Source organism: Typopeltis vanoorti, chromosome 2, assembly GCF_054136105.1.
Source record: "Typopeltis vanoorti isolate ZY-2024b chromosome 2, IOZ_Tvanoo_1.0, whole genome shotgun sequence".
Taxonomy (NCBI): Eukaryota; Metazoa; Arthropoda; class Arachnida; order Uropygi; family Thelyphonidae; genus Typopeltis; species Typopeltis vanoorti.
Window position 1 is genome coordinate 27100764 of NC_143550.1, and position 19375 is coordinate 27120138.

Consider the following 19375-nt stretch of genomic DNA (forward strand, 5'->3'; position numbering starts at 1 on the left):
TATAATAATGATCTGCATTGAAGGTACCAAGAGAAAAACTGTTCAAAACACTGCAATTATATTGTGTAAATGGAACATTATACTGAGCAATGCATAGTCTATACTTATAATTTAAGTCAGCAGTTAGAATTTACATAAGCAAACTTTGAGACGCATGAACTATCTGATATTCAAACAGAGTAACTTATCTCACTTTTATTTAATAGACTATCTCCATGAGTTGTAATATGAATTTTCTGTATTTATTTCCCTATTCATACATGAATAAACAATGATGATGAATTAAAGGAGGTACAGGAAGATGGTTTGGTGTTAAAGGATACACATTATCTCCACTGTTATTAATCATCTATATGCATAACATAACATTAAAATTAAAGGATTCAATCCTCTGACAAAGGGAAGCAGCTTTGTCAATACTGACACAAGGTTGAAGTCTCATGATGACGGTAAAGCTTGTGATTAGAAAATTGCAGTTTTATTGTGTCTGTAATACTGTGGAGCAGAAAGCAAATGGAGAAACTACTACTCTATTTTCTCTCCAGACTAACCACCATGGTGAGCAAATATACACAAATGGCCCTGAGTTCCTGGCATCCCTTAAATGGGACAGGGGTGCAAAGAATCGCCGGGCTCAAAATGGTGTGTTCATTAAAACTAGGAACCTGGAATGTCAGAACCCTGTATAAAGCAGATAAGCTAAGAAATGCTATCCAAGAAATGAAAAGACTTGAAATTATGATTTTAGGAATGCGTAACATTAGGTGGCCAGGATCAGGCAAAACTCAAGTTAATGACATGACAATGTACCACTCTGGAAGTAGTGAAAACAACCATCAAAACGGAGTTGGAATAATATTAAACAAAGATGTCAATAAGCCACTGTTGAGCTTCATTCCCTACTCAGATAAGATGATGTTATTAAAACTGAAAGGTCAACCCACTAGATATTAATCTTATACAGGTCTATTGCCCCTACTGCTGACAAGTGATACTGAGATCGAAGAATTTTATGATCAATTAAAAGAACTAATGAAAAACACAAAAAAGCATGATATTAACATTGTCATGGGTGATTTCTATGCTAAAGTTGGGAAAGGTAGAAGTGGAGATGTAGTTGGTGAACATGGACTGGGAACAAGAAATGAGAGAGGTGACTGTCTTATTCAATTCTGCCAGGAAGAGAAGCTAATAATCACAAACACATGGTTTAAGCTACCATCCTGAAGGCTGTATACTTGGTGATCACCACAGGAAAATAATGGGAATATAGTCAGAAACCAAATTGATTACTTGCTAATTAATCAACGATTTCAAAGTTCTATAAAGAGTACAAAAACCTATCCTAGTAGAGATATTGCTTCTGATCATAACCTACTGGTGGTAGAGTTAAAACTTAGACTGAAAGCTATACTTAAGAAACATCAACAAAAAAGGTTTGATTTAGGAAAATTAAAAAACACCAAGATAAGAAACAAATTGAATCAAGAGCTAGCACTTATCAAGAATGATGACATCATGAGGGTTAATGAACCATGGGACAAATTAAAATCTGTCTTCATAGAGAAATGTACCAATACCTTGTGTCCTGATAGAGCAGTAAAAAAGAAAGATTGGATAACTGATGAAATTCTCTCTCTCATGGATCAACGCAGATCATATAAAAATCATAGTCCAACAAAATATAAAGAGGTTCAGAAAATTATTAAATGCAAGATCAAAGAAGCAAAAGAAATCTGAAAGAGATCTGGATGAATGAAAAACGTAAAGAAATAGAAATTCTACAGGAAAAGCATGATAATTTTAATCTACACAAAAAGCTGAAAGAGACCTCAGGTATATTTAAGAAAAAACAATTCTGTATCCTTCGAAACAAAAAAGGGAAAAATAATATCCGAAATGGATGACAAAATACAAGAATGGGCAAAATATATAGAACTCTTTACTGATAACAGACAAAACCCAGGAAAGACTTATGAACATATGGAAGGTCCATGCATTCTAAGATCAGAAGTAGAATGTGCACTAAACTCAACTAAAAATGGTAAAGCCTTAGGCCTGGATAGAAGAATACCAGCAGAAATAGTAAAGTTATTAGAAGGTGACAACATTAATATATTAGTAAAGCTTTTTAATAAGATCTATGATACAGGCATAATCTCACAAGACTGGTTACAGTCAACCTTCATCATGCTACCTAAAAAATCAAATGCAAAAACTTGTAATGACGATAGAATGATCAGCCAAATGAGTTACGTTCTCTAAATGTTTCTGAAAATAATTCAAACAAGAATATACAGAAAATGTAGACACCACCAGTGATACCCAATTCGGCTTTAGAAATGATTTGGGAACAAGAGAGGCTCTTTTCTGTTCTCAGATCTTATTCCAAAAACGTATTGACCAAAACAAGGAAATATTCATTTGCTTCATCGACTTCGAGAAAGCATTTGACAAAGTTGACATGCTAAAATGATTGCACTATTAAAAAGAATTGGATTAGATGATAAAGACATCAGGGTCATTGAAAACTTATATTGGAACCAATTATTTCTAAAAATAATTCAAAAAAAAAAAATATACAGAAAACGTGAAGATACCATCAGTGATACCCAATTCGGCTTTAGAAACGGTTTGGGAACAAGAGGAGCTCTTTTCTGTTCTCAGATCTTATTCCAAAACAAGGAAATATTCATTTGCTTTCATTGACTTCAAGAAAGCATTTGACAAAGTCCAACATAAAATGATTGCATTATTAAAAAGAATTGGATTAGATGGTAAAGACATGAGGATCATTGAAAATTTATATTGGAACCAAAAGGCATCTGTTGTACCATCAATATAATATAGCCAAACAAGTGTTCTCTGCCAGGTTAGCAGGAAAAAGACCCAGAGGAAGACCAAGATATAGGTGGATTGATACAGTAAAAAGTGCCTTAGAAGACAGATATATAAATATAAGATCTGACAACGTTGTAGCTTTGACAGATAATAGATTGATTTGGCAGAAAATTGTAGGTAGGAAGTTAGTAATGATGTAAATTTTTCATGTAATACTATCATATCCTGTACACTACTTGAGGGTAAATGCCAGGAATTTGATGATGAAGATGAAAGGCATCTGTTCAAAGTTGGCATTATTACAGACTCCATTAACATCAAACGAGGAGTAACAAGGATGTGTGCTGTCACCTCTTCTTTTTAACATATACTCAAAAACCATACTTCAAAAAGTCTTGAAAGGAAGGGATTAGTGTAAATGGTGAAATCATCAGTGACATCCGATATGCTGATGACCTGGCTCTCCTGGCTGACAATATTCAGGATCATCAAAATCTTCTGGAACTAGTGAATGAAGAGAGTGAAAAAATGGGATTAAAAATACATATCACCAAAACTAAATTCATGATCATAAGCAAGAAACCAATTCTTAATTCAGCACTTTCTTCAAATGGAAAACAAATAAAAAGAGTGGCAAAGTTTAAATATCTCCGATGCTGGTTAAATGAAGATTGCAATATAGAAATAGAAATAAAAGTTAGAATTGAAATGGCAAGAAAAAATGTTCTCTTAATGAAATCAACACTGTGTGACCGTAGTTTAATTTTAGAGCTTAGAGTACGTATGGTTAAATGCTATGTATGGTCTGCACTGCTATGGCGCAGAAACATCTCGAAGACAACATCAATAAAAAGACTTGAAGCCTTTGAGATGTGGTTATACAGACGAATGTTAAAAATCCCATGGACAGCAAAAACATCCAATCAGGAAGTACTGGAACAAATGGGGAAATCACATGAACTTTTAGATACCATAGAAAGAAGGAAAACTGCATGTCTTGGTCACCTATTTCGTAATGAAAAATATAAGCTACTTCAATTGATTATAAAAGGGAAGATAAATGGAAGAAGAGAACAAGGAAGACGAAGAAAATCTTGGCTGGCAGACATCAGACTGGCATGAACTCTGAGAGACTGCTCAGAGTGGCTGAGAATCGCTCAAAATTTGCCAAGGTGGTCGCTGACCTCCAATAGGAGATGGCACTCAAAGAAGAAGATGCATAACATTATGAAGGAAAGTGGCATTAGTTCTGATATCAAAATTAGAGATTTTAAACTCAGCTCTTTACTTCACATGGATGACAAAAATTTGTCTAGATGTTTACAGGATTCCTTAACTAAATTGAATGAACAGCTATAATAAATATGGTATGAAACTCAATAATAAAAAGATGAAATACTATTATGAAATACATAAGATCATTGCAAACATCAACTGTTTCCTGAATAAAGAACCCACAGAACAAGTAAAACAATTCATTTATTTAGACACAATTTTTAGTGATGATGATGGCAAACTAAAATGAAAGCAAAGCTGGTATGGTAAAGAGTCAAATCAATAAATTTATATGAAACAAGAGAAATTAGTCAAATCACATAACTCCATACCTAGTTATATAGAAAACAGTGTTGAAACCAATTTTAACTTATGGATCTGAGAGCTGGGTTACAAATAAAACAGCTGATCCAAGACTGGAGACAAGAGATATGAGATAAATTAGGAAAGTGAACAGATGACATCAATGGCACTATCATATTAAAAATGATGATATTAGGAAAATCAGTCTTAGAACTCTACTCTCACATTTGAGGGCTAAAACTTCTATCCAAAGCCTGAAACACAGGAAGACAGTTGATGTTGATAATATCTGATCAGAAATGCTCATATATGGAGGTACAAAAGTCTTACAGTGTGTTGCATAATTCAGATGGCCTGATCGGAAAGTAATTCTGGATAACTGGAGTAGAGTTATCAGTTTCCATCTATGAATAAGGGAAATAAAACTCATTAGAGAAATCCTATAATTCTCACACTGAGTGTTCCAGGTAGGATTCATGCAAGCATGCTCAAAAAGAGATTAATAAAAATTGTGGAAGAGAAGTGGAGAAGAATAAGCTGGGTTAGGGAAAAATACAGGTTACAGGATCAGATTTTCACTTTTTGATAAATAGTTCAAAAACTGAAAATATAGCAAGGATCTTTACTTGCATTTTGTAGATCTGAAAAAAGCATACAGCACAATATGATCATTGAAAACATCAACACCAATTTATCATACTCGTCCTCTATGTATCTACAGTCTACACAAGGTAGACAAAGCTGGTTATCCATTACATCCAATAGTTCATTGCATTTGCTCTCCCAGTTATTGTTTAGCTAAATATCTTTCAAATCTTCTTTGAAATCTCACTGGGAAAACCAGTTCTTATATCAAAGACAGCACTGAATTCAAAGAGAAAATTAAAGATCTTTATTTGTTGGACATTGAAATTTTGGTTTCCTTTGATGTTGCTCCTTGTTTAAATTTATCATCAATGCTGAATACTTCACATGGAAGATTAACTTATACAAGCAAGTAGAATGGACAGCTATGTGCAGTCCTATTTTGCCATTTTTGGCTGATTACTTCATGGAACATTGGAAAAATCAACTTTTTAAATGTTTCCTCAACATTTTTCTTCATTTCATCGATAATACCATTGTAGTGTGGTACCATTCTGGAGCAGAATTATTTCAATTTCTGATAAAATAAATTCCTGATGAAGTTCATTATTGAACCCAAGTCCAACAACAGTCTTACCTTTCTGGATACTTTAATAATCCATATAGGCAATATTGAATTTTCCATTTACATAAAACCTTCCTTCACTGGCAGGTACATTCATCTGGCTTCACAGAGCTTGCACAATTTGTTATTTGGATTCCTTTCTATTAGAGGAATTCAATAAAATAAGTATCATGTTGACATCTAATGGGCATGAAGAAACCACCATCCAAAAATTATCATCTTGTAGACAGATCAGACTACAATCTGACATTAAAAGGATTTCCATACCTTACCTTAAAGGAACTTGTGAGCAAAAATAATATGAATTCTTCATAAATAAAATCTATATACTACTTTCAAACACCAGCACAAATGTTATCTTCTTTCCTATCATCTATCAAGGATAAATTTCCACCTCTGTCCTTACCTGGTGTTTATCAAGTGCTCTGTTCCTGTCAACTTCGCTACTTTGGACAGACTGGCCATACTGCTAAGATCAGAATTCAAGAATAAGAGGGTTCTGGCCCTGCTTTGCATGGTACAGACACCAGACACAGAGTTCAACAGTATCAAACTGAGATTTTGCACTAAAGGAGATGTAAATTCAATTGTACATTTCTTAAAACTTGCAAAACTCTGCATCATCATCACACTAATCGTAATTGATCAGATTGCAAGTCTAGCTGGAAAGCTTGGAAAGTAACTGCCATAAACTGTCATAATCTCTCTCTCTCTCTCTCTCAAAGTCAACCTTGAATTAGAGAACTATACTTGGTTCTTTGGAACTTTAATAGTGCTTTCTCCTCTTCATTCAGCTTTGAGTGAGATACTAGAAAGTATGCTCATATTCTATGACTTGTGTTTCATAATTTGAATGTGATAACCAATCTTTTGCATTCTCCCTGAATGATGCTAATGTTACAGTGAGCAAAATATATACATTATCAAATTCTAATTTCCTTACATGTGTTAAGTGTTAACCGATTTTTAAAATGTATGACTTAAAACCATTTAGAACACTACAATTATATGGGCTAAATGGAATATTACACAGAACAAAAGATAGTCCATATCTGAGCTGTAATTCAGCAATTACAAGTTATACAGGAAGGTGGCTTGATGTAAAATCAGGTGTAAGACATGGATGTTCTTATTCATCATCTATATGGATCATATTATGAAAGAAAGTGGGATTAAACCTAATATCTGAATCAAAGATATCAAACTTGGCTTTTCTGCTTTATGCAGATAACGTGTTCATAAGCGAATGAAGTGCCAGCCTGGTTGGCCGAGTGGTTAGATTATAAGCTCTCCAGGCAAAAGACTAGGGGTTGAATCCTGCAGTGGGCATGGATGTTTGCGATTGTCTGTGAAAAATATTAGTAATCATGGGGAGTAGATGGCATTGGTGTAGATAATGCAGTTCACTGTGGTTGGTGGGAGTGATGGAGATGAAGAATTGTAGAGTAGGTGCCCTCCCTTGATGAATCTTTGGACTCCTTGGAGGTGTCATGTAATAATAACCTCCAGGATTCTTGAACTAAATTGAATAACAGCTGTAACAATTTGGAATGAAAATAAGCAATTAAAACTATAAAAACAGACAGGAACATGGAAACTTCAACATTTTCAGAAACTGTTGGGGAACCTATAAAACAAATAAAATATTCAGCTTTTAATGTACATTTTTTAGTGAACATAGCAAATTAAACATGAAAAATAGACAACAGAACATGTCAAGCTGGTATGGCTGGGAACTATGTGAATAAATAGAAGAGAAATTAGCCAAAACACTAAACTAGCACTAATACAAGAGAGATCAAACCAATTTTAATTTAAGAATCTGAGAAATGGATTAGAAATAAAATTGGAAATCTGAGAGTTGGGGACCACAGACATGAGATTTCTGAAAAATATTAGGTGAGCAAATAGATGGCACCAATGGCAGAACCATTAAAAATTAACATATTATGAAGGAATTTGACACTGTTGGCATTAAAGAATGTGTAAATCTGAGGTGGTGTGGTCACTTAAACAGACCGAGAGAAGAAAGGTTAGCAAAACAGGTGTTTAATAGCAAGATGGCAAAAAAAAAAAAAGATCCAAAGAAAGACCAAAGTTCTAAGTGGACTGATATAGCCAGAAGTAACCTAGAAGAGAGAAATATAAGTTCTGACAATACTGGAATGATAAAGTTATAAGATTGATTTGGAGCAAGACTGCTGATAGGAGATTAGTAACAATGTATAATTAATCATGTAATACCATCATAGTAACCTGTACACTCCTTGAAGGTACACAGGAAACTGATGATGATGATGATGATTAAACTGAATAAAGAAAAAGACTACACAATGATACTGCCAGATTTTGCAAAGGCATTTCAAAGGGATACATGGAACTCTGTAACATAAAGTGGATCAAACACGAATGGATATGAAGTTAGTTATATTATACGAGTAAGAGGATGATTGGGGACCTTGACATACATTCCCTTACCCTCAGTAATACACATATCCAAGACTGGTCTGACATTTACCTCTAGCCTCTCTTGGCACAAACATGACATTAATAGCTTCCTGTGCCTCTAAAAAACTAGACATTCTCTACCACTCAAGATGCTAATTTTCATCCACCCAACTATTTACACTATGCGAATCCCAGATTTGCCTATACTTAGAATACCATTCACATGTTGGGGGGGGGGGTGCACCTAAAACTTCTCACTACTATCCAGAGATCACTTTGACTCTACAAAATCATTTCACAGACAATGGATAATATGGTTGATCTGCATTCTAAAAGAGACAGGAATGGAAAACAAAGTCAGGTGGACAAGAGATTGGTGGTCTAAAATATAACTAGTTGATATAACAAATAAAAATAAATATAATGGTGAGAAATGAATTTCATAACCCAGTGTGGGACTCCCCTCTCCACTTACTGGAGGCATGAAAGAACTTCCAAAAATTCTATGTTTGGTCTCTACACTAAGATTTCCAAATTATGTAAAAAATAAAAATACAGAAAATATAATATTAATAGAAGTAAAAAAAAATTATAGTCTACCTATGAAACATTGTAAACCTATCATGGATGAGAAGCACATAAAAATAAAAACATGAGGAGCAATGTTCCAGAAAAAGAAGGAACGGTGTCCAGTAGTGTATGGCAACTGGCTACCTTACCTTCCTTTTCTAGGAACAGTTGAGCTATAGTGGTCAACTACTCTTCAACTCACATGCTAAAGATATTTTGTGTGAACTGATTAGGGTCATTAAGTTGCTACCTGATGATGCAAAGTTATTACTAAGAAATAATGCTGAAGTCCAAGAAAAAATAAATCTTATCATCTGCCGGTCTGAGATAAACATTTCAGTTCAGACATAACTGTCACCACCATTTTAACATTGCTAAGTTTTGCACTCCAGACATATAATTATATGTATTGGTAGAACTGTGCATGTGAATTGGCAGAACTAGGTAGATGGTGAAAGATTTGGGATTGGGAGCAGCAGTCAGAGATCTGGGGGGTATACCAGATCTCAATCAGATCACACCTCAGCTACTTTACACAAATTTGGTCACCTATTTAAACTATGATGAGCAAACTGGAAAGTATTCAGCAATAACCAACTAAAGAAATATTCATTTACCTGCATCTTCCGCTGATGTAAGCAGTTTGACTAAAATGTATAAAATAATAAAAACTATTTAGTTCGATAGATGATATCTTTCATTTTTTATAAAGAAAATCGACAAGACATTTTTAACATCTGGGATTATGATATCAAAATAAAATAAAAAAATAATGACAACATATAAATGTGAAGAGCTAGTCAACTCTCACCACAGAAAACTTGCAGAGATCAACTGTTATAATGACAAAACACAGGGGATATGGGAAAATATCAAATCATAATCAACATGACTCTAGTAATCAAACTCTGGAATTTAATGCTTTTTGACGAGATCCTATTCTGGGTAATGGATCCCATTATCTAGAATATCTGAATAATGGGATCCACAATATGTCTAAATATCTGGTTTCCATATGTTTTTGTAACTGCTTGTATGATGATCGAAAACTTACTTTTATGCTTCTTCCTTTTTTTCTTCGACTAAATATAACTAAAGTAATAAAATTAATCATGGTATTTTTTGTGAATCAACTTTACATCACATTATTTAAATCTGAAACAAATAAACAGTATCTGATCTAAAAATATGACAAAAAGTAAACATCGCAACGTACTTAAGTACTAAGGGCCTATGCAAAACCGACTGACTAGATTGTGTTCCTTCCTTATCCTGTTCTTCACATGCTTCATCAGGTGGTGTTACTATCATATGAGGAAGAATTTGAGATGTTGATGAACTGTCCACAGCTGAAGGGGATTGAGGTTTGGGAGGTAATGGTGGCTTGGGTCTGTCTAGAAAGAACAAAATAAATATGTATGTGTGTATATATATATATATATATATATATATATATATATATATATATATATATATGATTATATGATAAATATATGATTATATGATAAATATATGATTATATATATAAAGATATTATAGTGTGTGTGTGTGTGGTACATTAACAAAAGAAAAAATGTCTGTTTATCATTAGACATAACATATTCCTAAAGATGGTACAGAAGAAACTGCTGTAGAACCAACTCAAACCTCTTCATATGCTCAAATGGATTAGAAAATCAAAGTTACATATTAATTAATGTCATACACATATGCTGGTATGGTAGAGAAAAGGAAAAAATCTATTATGAGAAAAGATATCAAGAAGTCTATCCCAGCATTGTTTTTATGTGAATCCCACAATAAAGGCTCTACTAATACATTAATACTGTTTGGCTGGTTTGGGTAAGAGGCAGATAATCTGTGAACCCTGCTCAAGAGGCCAAATAATACATCAAGTCATTTCAGGCATCTAATAAACAGGGCAACATAATGAGAGACAAAAACTGCCAATTAAAGACTTGAACAAACACGGTTGTTGGTGAAAGTTTATAAGTGACAGTTTTGAATTCCACAGTCTGGAAATAATAAACTTAGTTTAATCCTTTATCCAAGTGTGAGCAAACAAAGTTTGCACCTGAAAGTATCTTCAGGACTGGGGTAAGGTGGTACAACACCAGGGAAACTCCTTGCAAAGATGGAGCAAGCTACCAACACTCCTATCTCAGTATCTCCCATAATGCAAAACACATTTCCTTGCGGATATGTCTAATGCTATGCATTAATGGAAAGGACACTACCCAGACTAGTTTCGACCTTTATTGAGGTCTCTTCAGTGGGAGCCAGGCCCAAGTGGAGATACTAGGCAGAAGCATTAGCAGGTCATCTCTACCTATAGGAGTTGCCAAATGGTGTGCCACCCTTTTTTAATAAATTACTCTGGATTTAGAGAAAGATGTTGAAAATTTATTTTTCACTTGGTTAGAGTATAATAAATTTAGTTTAATCCTTTATCCAAGTGTGAGCAAACAAAGTTTACGCCTGAGAGTATCTTCAGGACTGGGGTAAGGTGGTACAACACCAGGACAACTCCTTGCAAAGATGGAGCAAGCTACCAACACTCATATCTCAGTATCTCCCATAATGCAAAACACATTTCCTTGCAGATATGTCTAATGCTATGCATTAATGGAAGGGCCACTACCCAGACTAGTTTCGACCTCATTAGACATATCCGCAAGGAAATGTGTTTTGCATTATGGGAGATACTGAGATAGGAGTGTTGTTAGCTTGCTCCATCTTTGCAAGGAGTTGCCCTGGTGTTGTACCACCTTACCCCAGTCCTGAAGATACTTTCAGGCGCAAACTTTGCTTGCTCACACTCGGATAAAGGATTAAACTAAATTTATTATACTCTAACCAAGTGAAAAATAAATTTTCAACATCTTTCTCTAAATCCAGAGTAATTTATTAAAAAAAGGTGGCACACCATTTGGCAACTCCTATAGGTAGAGATGACCTGCTAATGCTTCTGCCTAGTATCTCCACTTGGGCCTGGCTCCCACTGAAGAGACCTGTTTCCAGCGGCCTCGAGAGAAAGCTCCATGTTCCAGTCCTTCTTCAAACCTGTTCCAGCGGATTCCAGCAACAGTTTACGAGAACCGAAAAGAGAGCTCCGATTGAAGTCCTGCTACCAACAGGGTCCTGCCTTGGTAAGATTCCTTGTTCTTTTTGTGGGTTTTTTAGGCCTATACACGGCATTCCGCTACTTTATAGGAATAGACTATCCTTGGAAAGTCTACTTCCTTTCTTTCTTTAAGTAATTATGTCTTCGGTTTTACCGAGGGTAAGAACTCTCGGGTTCGAAATTGATGCTAATATTGAGAAGAGGACGTTTGCGAAGACTATAATTAACTATGTCGGGGCAGACAACATTTCTGGTTTTACCCCTTACGGGGTGGGAAGGTTTCAAGTTGTATGCACTAACGTTGCAACTAGAGAAAAATTACTGAAAGGAGTCAAGTGCCAGGGAAAAGTTTTTCATCCTTTTGTGGTAGGAAGTCTTTCCAAAAGTGTAAGAATAGATCGTTTCCCAATTGAATATCTCGAAGAAGACACTGACATCATCACTAGTCTTCTCGAAATGGGGAGCCGTGCGGGATATAAAAAGTGGCACAGACGCTGACTTCCCTCAATGGAAGTCAGGAGAAGTCACCTTTTCTGTCATGATGAAGGCAGAAATTCCGGATTTCGTCAAAATAGGATCGGCCAGGGTAATGGTTAGCTACCCTGGCGTAAAGCGACAATGCTTTAAGTGTGGTGCCCTCACGCATCTCGGGGCTCAGTGCCCGAAAATGAAATGTCGCAACTGCCTTACAACGGGCCATACATTGGAGAAATGCCAGTTGGCCTGCTTAAAATGTGGCAACAAGGACCACAAAGTGGACACCTGTCCAAGCAGAAACCATGCCGAAAGAGTGGGAGGCACTATCACGCCCAACACTCCAACACAAGAAAACAATATCAGTGGCATGGAGCAGAACGACTTCCCAACCCTGAAGACTGCACATGAAAGGGCAGCAACAAAGAATAATACTGCCACATCGCAAATTGAAGCAACAGAGAAACCTACAGCCAAAACTGTAGAAGCAGCCAGGAAAGACTCAAAGCAGGAGGAACCAGCCAATGACCAAACCGCCACCATAGAAATTAAACAGAACCACCAGCAAGAAGGTTCTAGCACGGTAGTTGAAGAAACAACAGTAGAAATGGAAACTCACAGTGAAGAAACCACACAAAAAAGGCCAGGCATCCCTGAAGAAGGGAATGTAAAAAAACCAAAACCAGGGAGTCCGGGCATAGTTGAAACTGGAAAAGTAACAGCAGAACCCACAAAGTACCCTTATGCAAAAGCCAATGCACCGATACTGCATCTGCTAAAAGACTTCCCCGAGGATGCGAAGGTTTTACGAAATGGAATAGAAACATTCGGGGATATCCTACTTATCCTCACAGGGAAAAATGGGCCTAAAGTGGTAAGCGCAGAGTGGAATGATATGTTTGTCGAAGACATAGACGAAATCACTCCAGAACAAATCGAAGAATTTATTGATGCAAAGGATGACGTGGGAGCAGCATTGTATAGAGGCCTAGGAATGCTAAACTACTCCCGCGGAGATAAGTTATATGATCACATCCTTAGTACCCACAACAATAGAAAGCAGGAGGATTCAAGCCCTGCCTAACACGCTGACAAGTCAGTCGACTTGTTGCATATAGCTGCCGAAGGGGGGGGGGGAGGTCCTTTTTTTTTTGTTCTCTTTCAAATTAGAATTTTTGTTTTGAAAAGGTCTTTTCCACACAGGAGGGGGTACCCTGAGAACCTGGGCTGTGAAGGCCTACATCGAGGCGGTGCAGCTCCTTGTGGGCTGCATCACCCAGGTCAGGCTCTTCCCCCGCTCTTCTGATAATTCAGTTTGAAATTCCGAAATTCACCTAGTTTCTTATTTCTTTGGTTCTGTCTTACAAATTGTTATATGTACGTTTTAATGTTATTTACCAGTTTCCTTTTCCATGTGTTGCTTCTTTCATTTGTTTTTCCCTGCTTTCCTCAGGCAGTCATCTGAAGAGGTGACTGCCCGAGGAAAGCTGAAAAGAACGGATGGAGGGAGATAATGTCGGAGATCTGCTTGGTGCGGGCATTTAAGTCAGGCCAAGTAGATCGACTGAGGCCTCTTTTAACTATCTACTACTATCCACTCTATCTTTCTCCTCCTCTCTCACTATCAGAATGACTCTCAGCACAACTTTTATTAAATCTAAAGAGGCCAGTGATGAAAGGCATGAACTCCCATTCGACCTCAATAAAGGTCGAAACTAGTCTGGGTAGTGGCGCTTCCATTAATGCATAGCATTAGACATATCCGCAAGGAAATGTGTTTTGCATTATGGGAGATACTGAGATAGGAGTGTTGGTAGCTTGCTCCATCTTTGCAAGGAGTTTCCCTGGTGTTGTACCACCTTACCCCAGTCCTGAAGATACTTTCAGGCGCAAACTTTGTTTGCTCACACTTGGATAAAGGATTAAACTAAATTTATTATACTCTAACCAAGTGAAAAATAAATTTTCAACAGTCTGGAATGAAGAAACATTACAGAATATAATAAAAAAAGTGGAATCGTTAAAGTGATTCTTAACCTCTAATCAAAAAACACTGTTCCATCAGTCTGCGAGTTTTTAATATCTCATTGCATCCTGATTTGATCGCTTTCTCTCTCTCTATCTCTCTCATTTGTGAAATGTTAAACAATATATAACATATTATATTTACGGCTATTTGCCTACTTTTGTTTAGGAGTGCCCCAGTTTAAAAGCCATTGGCTCTTTTCTCACGGATTCTTAGGGCATTGCAGATGTATATTTATCAATAAATATATGTTGCATAGAGTACAAGAAATTTGCACATACCTTTTTCTGGGTGTTGTGGCTCTTCTTCTTTCGCATTGTCCAAACTACTGTGTGTGGGGGGGGGGGGGGGAATTTTTGGCAACTGGGAGAATTGAAATCTCACATGGAAAAAACCTGGGTTTTTTGAATGACATATATATTATAAGGGATGGGCGGAGCATTTTTTTATATTTATACGAGGTGGAAAAGGGTGAAAGGGGTTGAAAATAGCAACTGATTTTTAGAAGGGGGGGGGAGGGTTGACAGGGTGCGGTCCATTTCGACTATTCTTGGTCGTCGTCTGAACATGGAAGTAACATGGGAGTTTTCCCAGAAATAATACCCAATACATAACATTTTTATGGATTATCATTTTCAGTTATTAATATGTTCTTTAAAAGGATTACCTGTGTGTGTGTGTGTGTGTGTGTGTGTGTGTGTGTGTGTGTGTGTGTGTGTGTGTGTGTGTGTGTGCGTGCATGCGTGCGTGTATCCGCAAGCAGGAAATATCACTTAGTAGGGGCATTTTAAGATTATAAAATGTGGATTTGTTTTGGATGACAGCACAAGTAAACAGCACAAAGGGTTGCAAAACTGTGAAGTGCATCTAACTTATACATATGATTTTATGCGAATCCCACCCAAAAAAGACTAACCTATTGCACATGACATTTAAGTAGGTGGCTAAGAGGTTAAATAATCTGTGAACTCTGAGACCGAACATTGTACCTTTTCAAGCCACTTCAGGACTTTTTATGTAAGCTCAACTGTACTGTTTGTCATATACTTCTTTCCTAAGCATCATAAAACAGTTTAGAATAAGCATATCATGACAAGCATAAACAAATTCCAACAAAAAAAAAAAAAAAAGATAAATCAAGCACAAAGTAAAATCCAAGCCAGAATCTCCACAACTCATTTTCACATCCACTTTACAATCATCCATAGAATAAACACTAACATAAATGACATTCATCTCACTTAGTCAACTAGGCCAGACCTACACTTGACAAAATACCCAAATTGCAGCTACATTAACTACTGCATACCTTCAATATCCTAATTACACACTTCGCAATTTCTTTTGCTAAAGGGGTTGCACCTGTGCCTTTGTGAGATCTGAGATCGCTTTCAAGAAATTTGGTAATTCAGAATCCCCTGTTGATCTCCTCTAGCTCCTTGTCCCATTTAATAAAATGTTAATCTTCTACATTTATTGGACTCCAAACTCAAAAAACCATCAAGGCTTCTTCACCTTCCTCTCCATGAAGTTCAACCGTCTGCAATCCAGCTATCCAAATTGAGAGGTCATCTTCCTAGGTGAGTTGAATATCCACAACAAAATGGCTTCTCTTTTTCAACACCACTGGATCCAAGCTAGACAAAATGCAGAATTTTCTGGTATAAAAAATAAATTAATGTAAATAATACATCTACTTACTCAAATTCTTGATAACCCTTTTCACTCTCCCAATACTCTTTCTTTTTAACCAGTCTTCAAGATACCAAGAGGAGCGGTGACCTCTGTGATATATGCAGACCAAACTTATGTGCAAATCACAGAATGTCCTTCATCCATCCACTCCTAACCTTGTATCCTTGGTGAGAGAGATGTGAACCATCTATATGAGAGAGAGAGAGATGGAAGCAGGTCAGCAGAAGTTGCATCTGATGGCCTTTGCAAGATACCAAAGGGCATGACTTCCATTTGGACAGGAGGCAAACTTTGTGCTGCTAGCCTTTATGAAGTCAGATGTCGATGTGCTGACAGATGTATTTGTATTCAGTAAAGCTGGGGTTCTTATTGCAAGCCACTTACAGCATAATGAATTTTTTTCTGCAACACTTTTGATACAAATTTTGTTAAACCACATGAACCCCAAAGAGTGAAAATTTTTGATGGAATGGGGGAATGAAGGCCTTTGTGCAAGAGAGGATAATTTCTGCAACTCTCTCAGAGGAAAAGTATTTCAATCGTAAGAGTGAAAGCAGTAGTATGGCTATAGAAAGGAAGAGGTTCCAGAGGTCATCCCACTTGATAACCTGCCAAAGCACGAGGTTAGGAGTGGCTGGAGGGAGAACATTCTGTGAGAGAAAACTTTTATAATTTTGTGAACTGGAAGGAGAACTGGTCAAGAAGAGATCAATGGTAACAGAAAAGTGAAGAGGGCTATCAGGTATTTGGGTTGGTAGATATATTATTATTAAGAGAGACCTCCAAGGAGTCGCAAACTCATCAAGAGAAGCCATACCTGTTCTTGAAACCATTCATGCTACTTGCATACAACATCCAATGACAATCCATTCCAACCACACCACTCTAAGAGAGAAAAATCTAGCTCTCAACCCCTTTCTTGACAGCATTCATTATCAACTTCCAAGGATGTCCTCATGTCCTTTCCCACCCATCCATAAAATGAAAAATTCTATTTACTGAAATTCTGTATAATCCTTTCAGGCAACTCTAAATCACATCACTGCTCTTTCTCCTGTTTGATAGTCTGTGCAGCTTATCTGTCTTCATAATCAGTATTCCACAATCCTGATATGATGCATTTCTGACACTCTCCTTTGCATTCTCATTACTATATCAGAATCACCATGGAAGCCAAGAAACCAAACCTGAGTGCAATAATCCAAGTGAGGTCTTATCAATGCCTTGTAAAAAGGCAAAATGATTTCCTTATCTTTACATGTTTGTCTTCATCTTTAAGGTTTATTTCAGCATTGCAATTATTCTCTGAGTTGTAGTTGCAACTTGCTATTGACCATTGAACTTCAACTTCAACTTCCTGTCTACTAAAACTCCAAAATTGCTAGCCGAATCAGCTTCTTCTAGCATAATCTACCAATATAATCCGAAATTGGATATCTAATCACACCAAAGTGCCTTACATTTATTAGCATTGAATTGATAGCCATTTTCATGTCTACAATTCCAGTCTATTCAAATTATTCTGTAAGTACTGCACATCAGTAACAGCACTACTGATTACCCTACCTATCTTTGCATCAATGGCAAACAGTTCTATTGCCGATGATGCAAATTTAATTTGTGTCATCAGCAATAGTATTTGTAATGACATGCAACATACTATTTGTATGTCGCATGTCATTAATGTACAGATTAAATAACAATGGACCAGGACTGATCCTTGAGGTATACCACTGGTTACCTTGAATCTTGCAGATTCACACCTCAGATATACGACTTTTTGATATCTGTCGGTCAGCCAACATCTTATTCATGCCAAGAGTTTATAATCCCATATTCTCATATTGATGCAATAGTCTTCCATGCTGTATTCTGTCAAAAGCCTTAGCAAATTCCAAAAGTATCATGGTGTATCCATTTCCCTTGTCTAGTTCACTGGTAACATTATGTAAACAGAATATGAGCCAGTTGCTAAAACATAACATTTCCTTACTGTTTGTTGCAAAACAGAGATTCTCTACCAACCCATTTACAAATGCAAGCCTTAACCAACTTTTCCAAGATCTTCACCACCACTCCTGAGATACTGCTTGGTCGACAGTTGGATACATTGGTCTTTGCATTGTTCTTGGGCAATAGGATTACCATACGTTCTTCTTATCCCTGTGGAATCTTCCATGTTTTGAGACACAAATTATATAGCCTGGTCAAATGAATAGCCAGTTCAGCTGAACACTCTTTTAGCATATAATAAATTTAGTTTAATCCTTTATCCAAGTGTAAGCAAACAAAGTATGTGCCTGAAGTATCTTCAGGACTGAGGCAACTTGTGGTAAAGGTGGACCAAGCTCTCATCACTCCTTGTCTTAGTATCTCCCATAATGCAAAGCAAATCTCCTTGGAGACATGTATAATGCTATGCATTAAGGGAAGGGCCACCACCCAGACCGGTTTCAACCTTTAAAAAAAAAAAAACTTCAAACTCTTTTAGCACCCGTGCTGATATCCCATCAATCCTTATTGCTGAATTCTTATTCAATTTGTGCAACAGCTCTAATACCTCATACACTTGAGTTTCTTCATCCAGCGAAGAGGTAGCAGTGAGCTCAACGTTGCATATACCAGGTTGATAGCTTTTAGCAAAATGGACACTCGTTGGTTGAATATCCTCTTCTGCATCTATAACTAACACCACCTGCATTCAGAGAGTTATTCTTTCATATTCATTCTTTCTTTTACTTACAGAATATTGATAGACTTCTTTCAGGTTGTCTTTAGCTTGCAGGGGCAGTTTCTTTTCATACTCAGTCTTACCTTTCCATACAAAAGGTGTGACTATTCTAGATAGCTGCTTATAATTTTCGAAACAGACATCACCCTTATGCACACGAAATTATAAATACACGAAAAAGTCAGGAGTTTACACTAATAGCTGGATACTCCCTGCTGCATGAAATGGAAAGAACTGCATACCATATGGAAGTCATAAGCTTGTGACTTTTTTTTTTTTTTTTTCGAGTCAGCAACAAGAATGAGGCATTCCCCTGAATGTTATGTATGGCTGAATTAACTTACCACCCACAAAATATGGACGGCAGTATTTTTGATCCTCTCCCCTTCTTCAACACAATAGTTATTAAGTATTTACAATCCATTTGTAGAGAGTGCCATTAAAGGATGAAGGCTGTGTGTGTGTGTGAGAGAGAGAGAGAGAGATCAATACAATTTTGAATTGTTTCCACTATTATTTTACTGTTTGTGCTATAACAAACATTCTGTGCTCCAAATATGGTGGTGTAAATAATATTATTTGGTTCTTATGGAATTACGGTTCTCAAAGGAAATACAAACAGAGAAGCTCTTGAGAAACAAGTGTACCTTAATTGAGAAAGAATTGAGAAAGTCAGAA

The 19375-nt window shown here is 36.5% G+C and overlaps 1 protein-coding gene across 3 annotated transcripts in view; it reads right to left on the reverse strand.

Moving 5' to 3' along the window:
* Nucleotides 1–19375, reverse strand: part of LOC150108891 (uncharacterized) — a 461422-nt gene that overhangs the window by 367346 nt on the left and 74701 nt on the right. For all 3 annotated transcript variants that reach the window (XM_090410738.1, XM_090410720.1, XM_090410728.1), the window contains one exon: nt 9864–10041. In XM_090410738.1, the coding sequence (XP_090266864.1) occupies nt 9864–10041 (178 nt within the window). The remainder of the gene's footprint in view (nt 1–9863; nt 10042–19375) is intronic.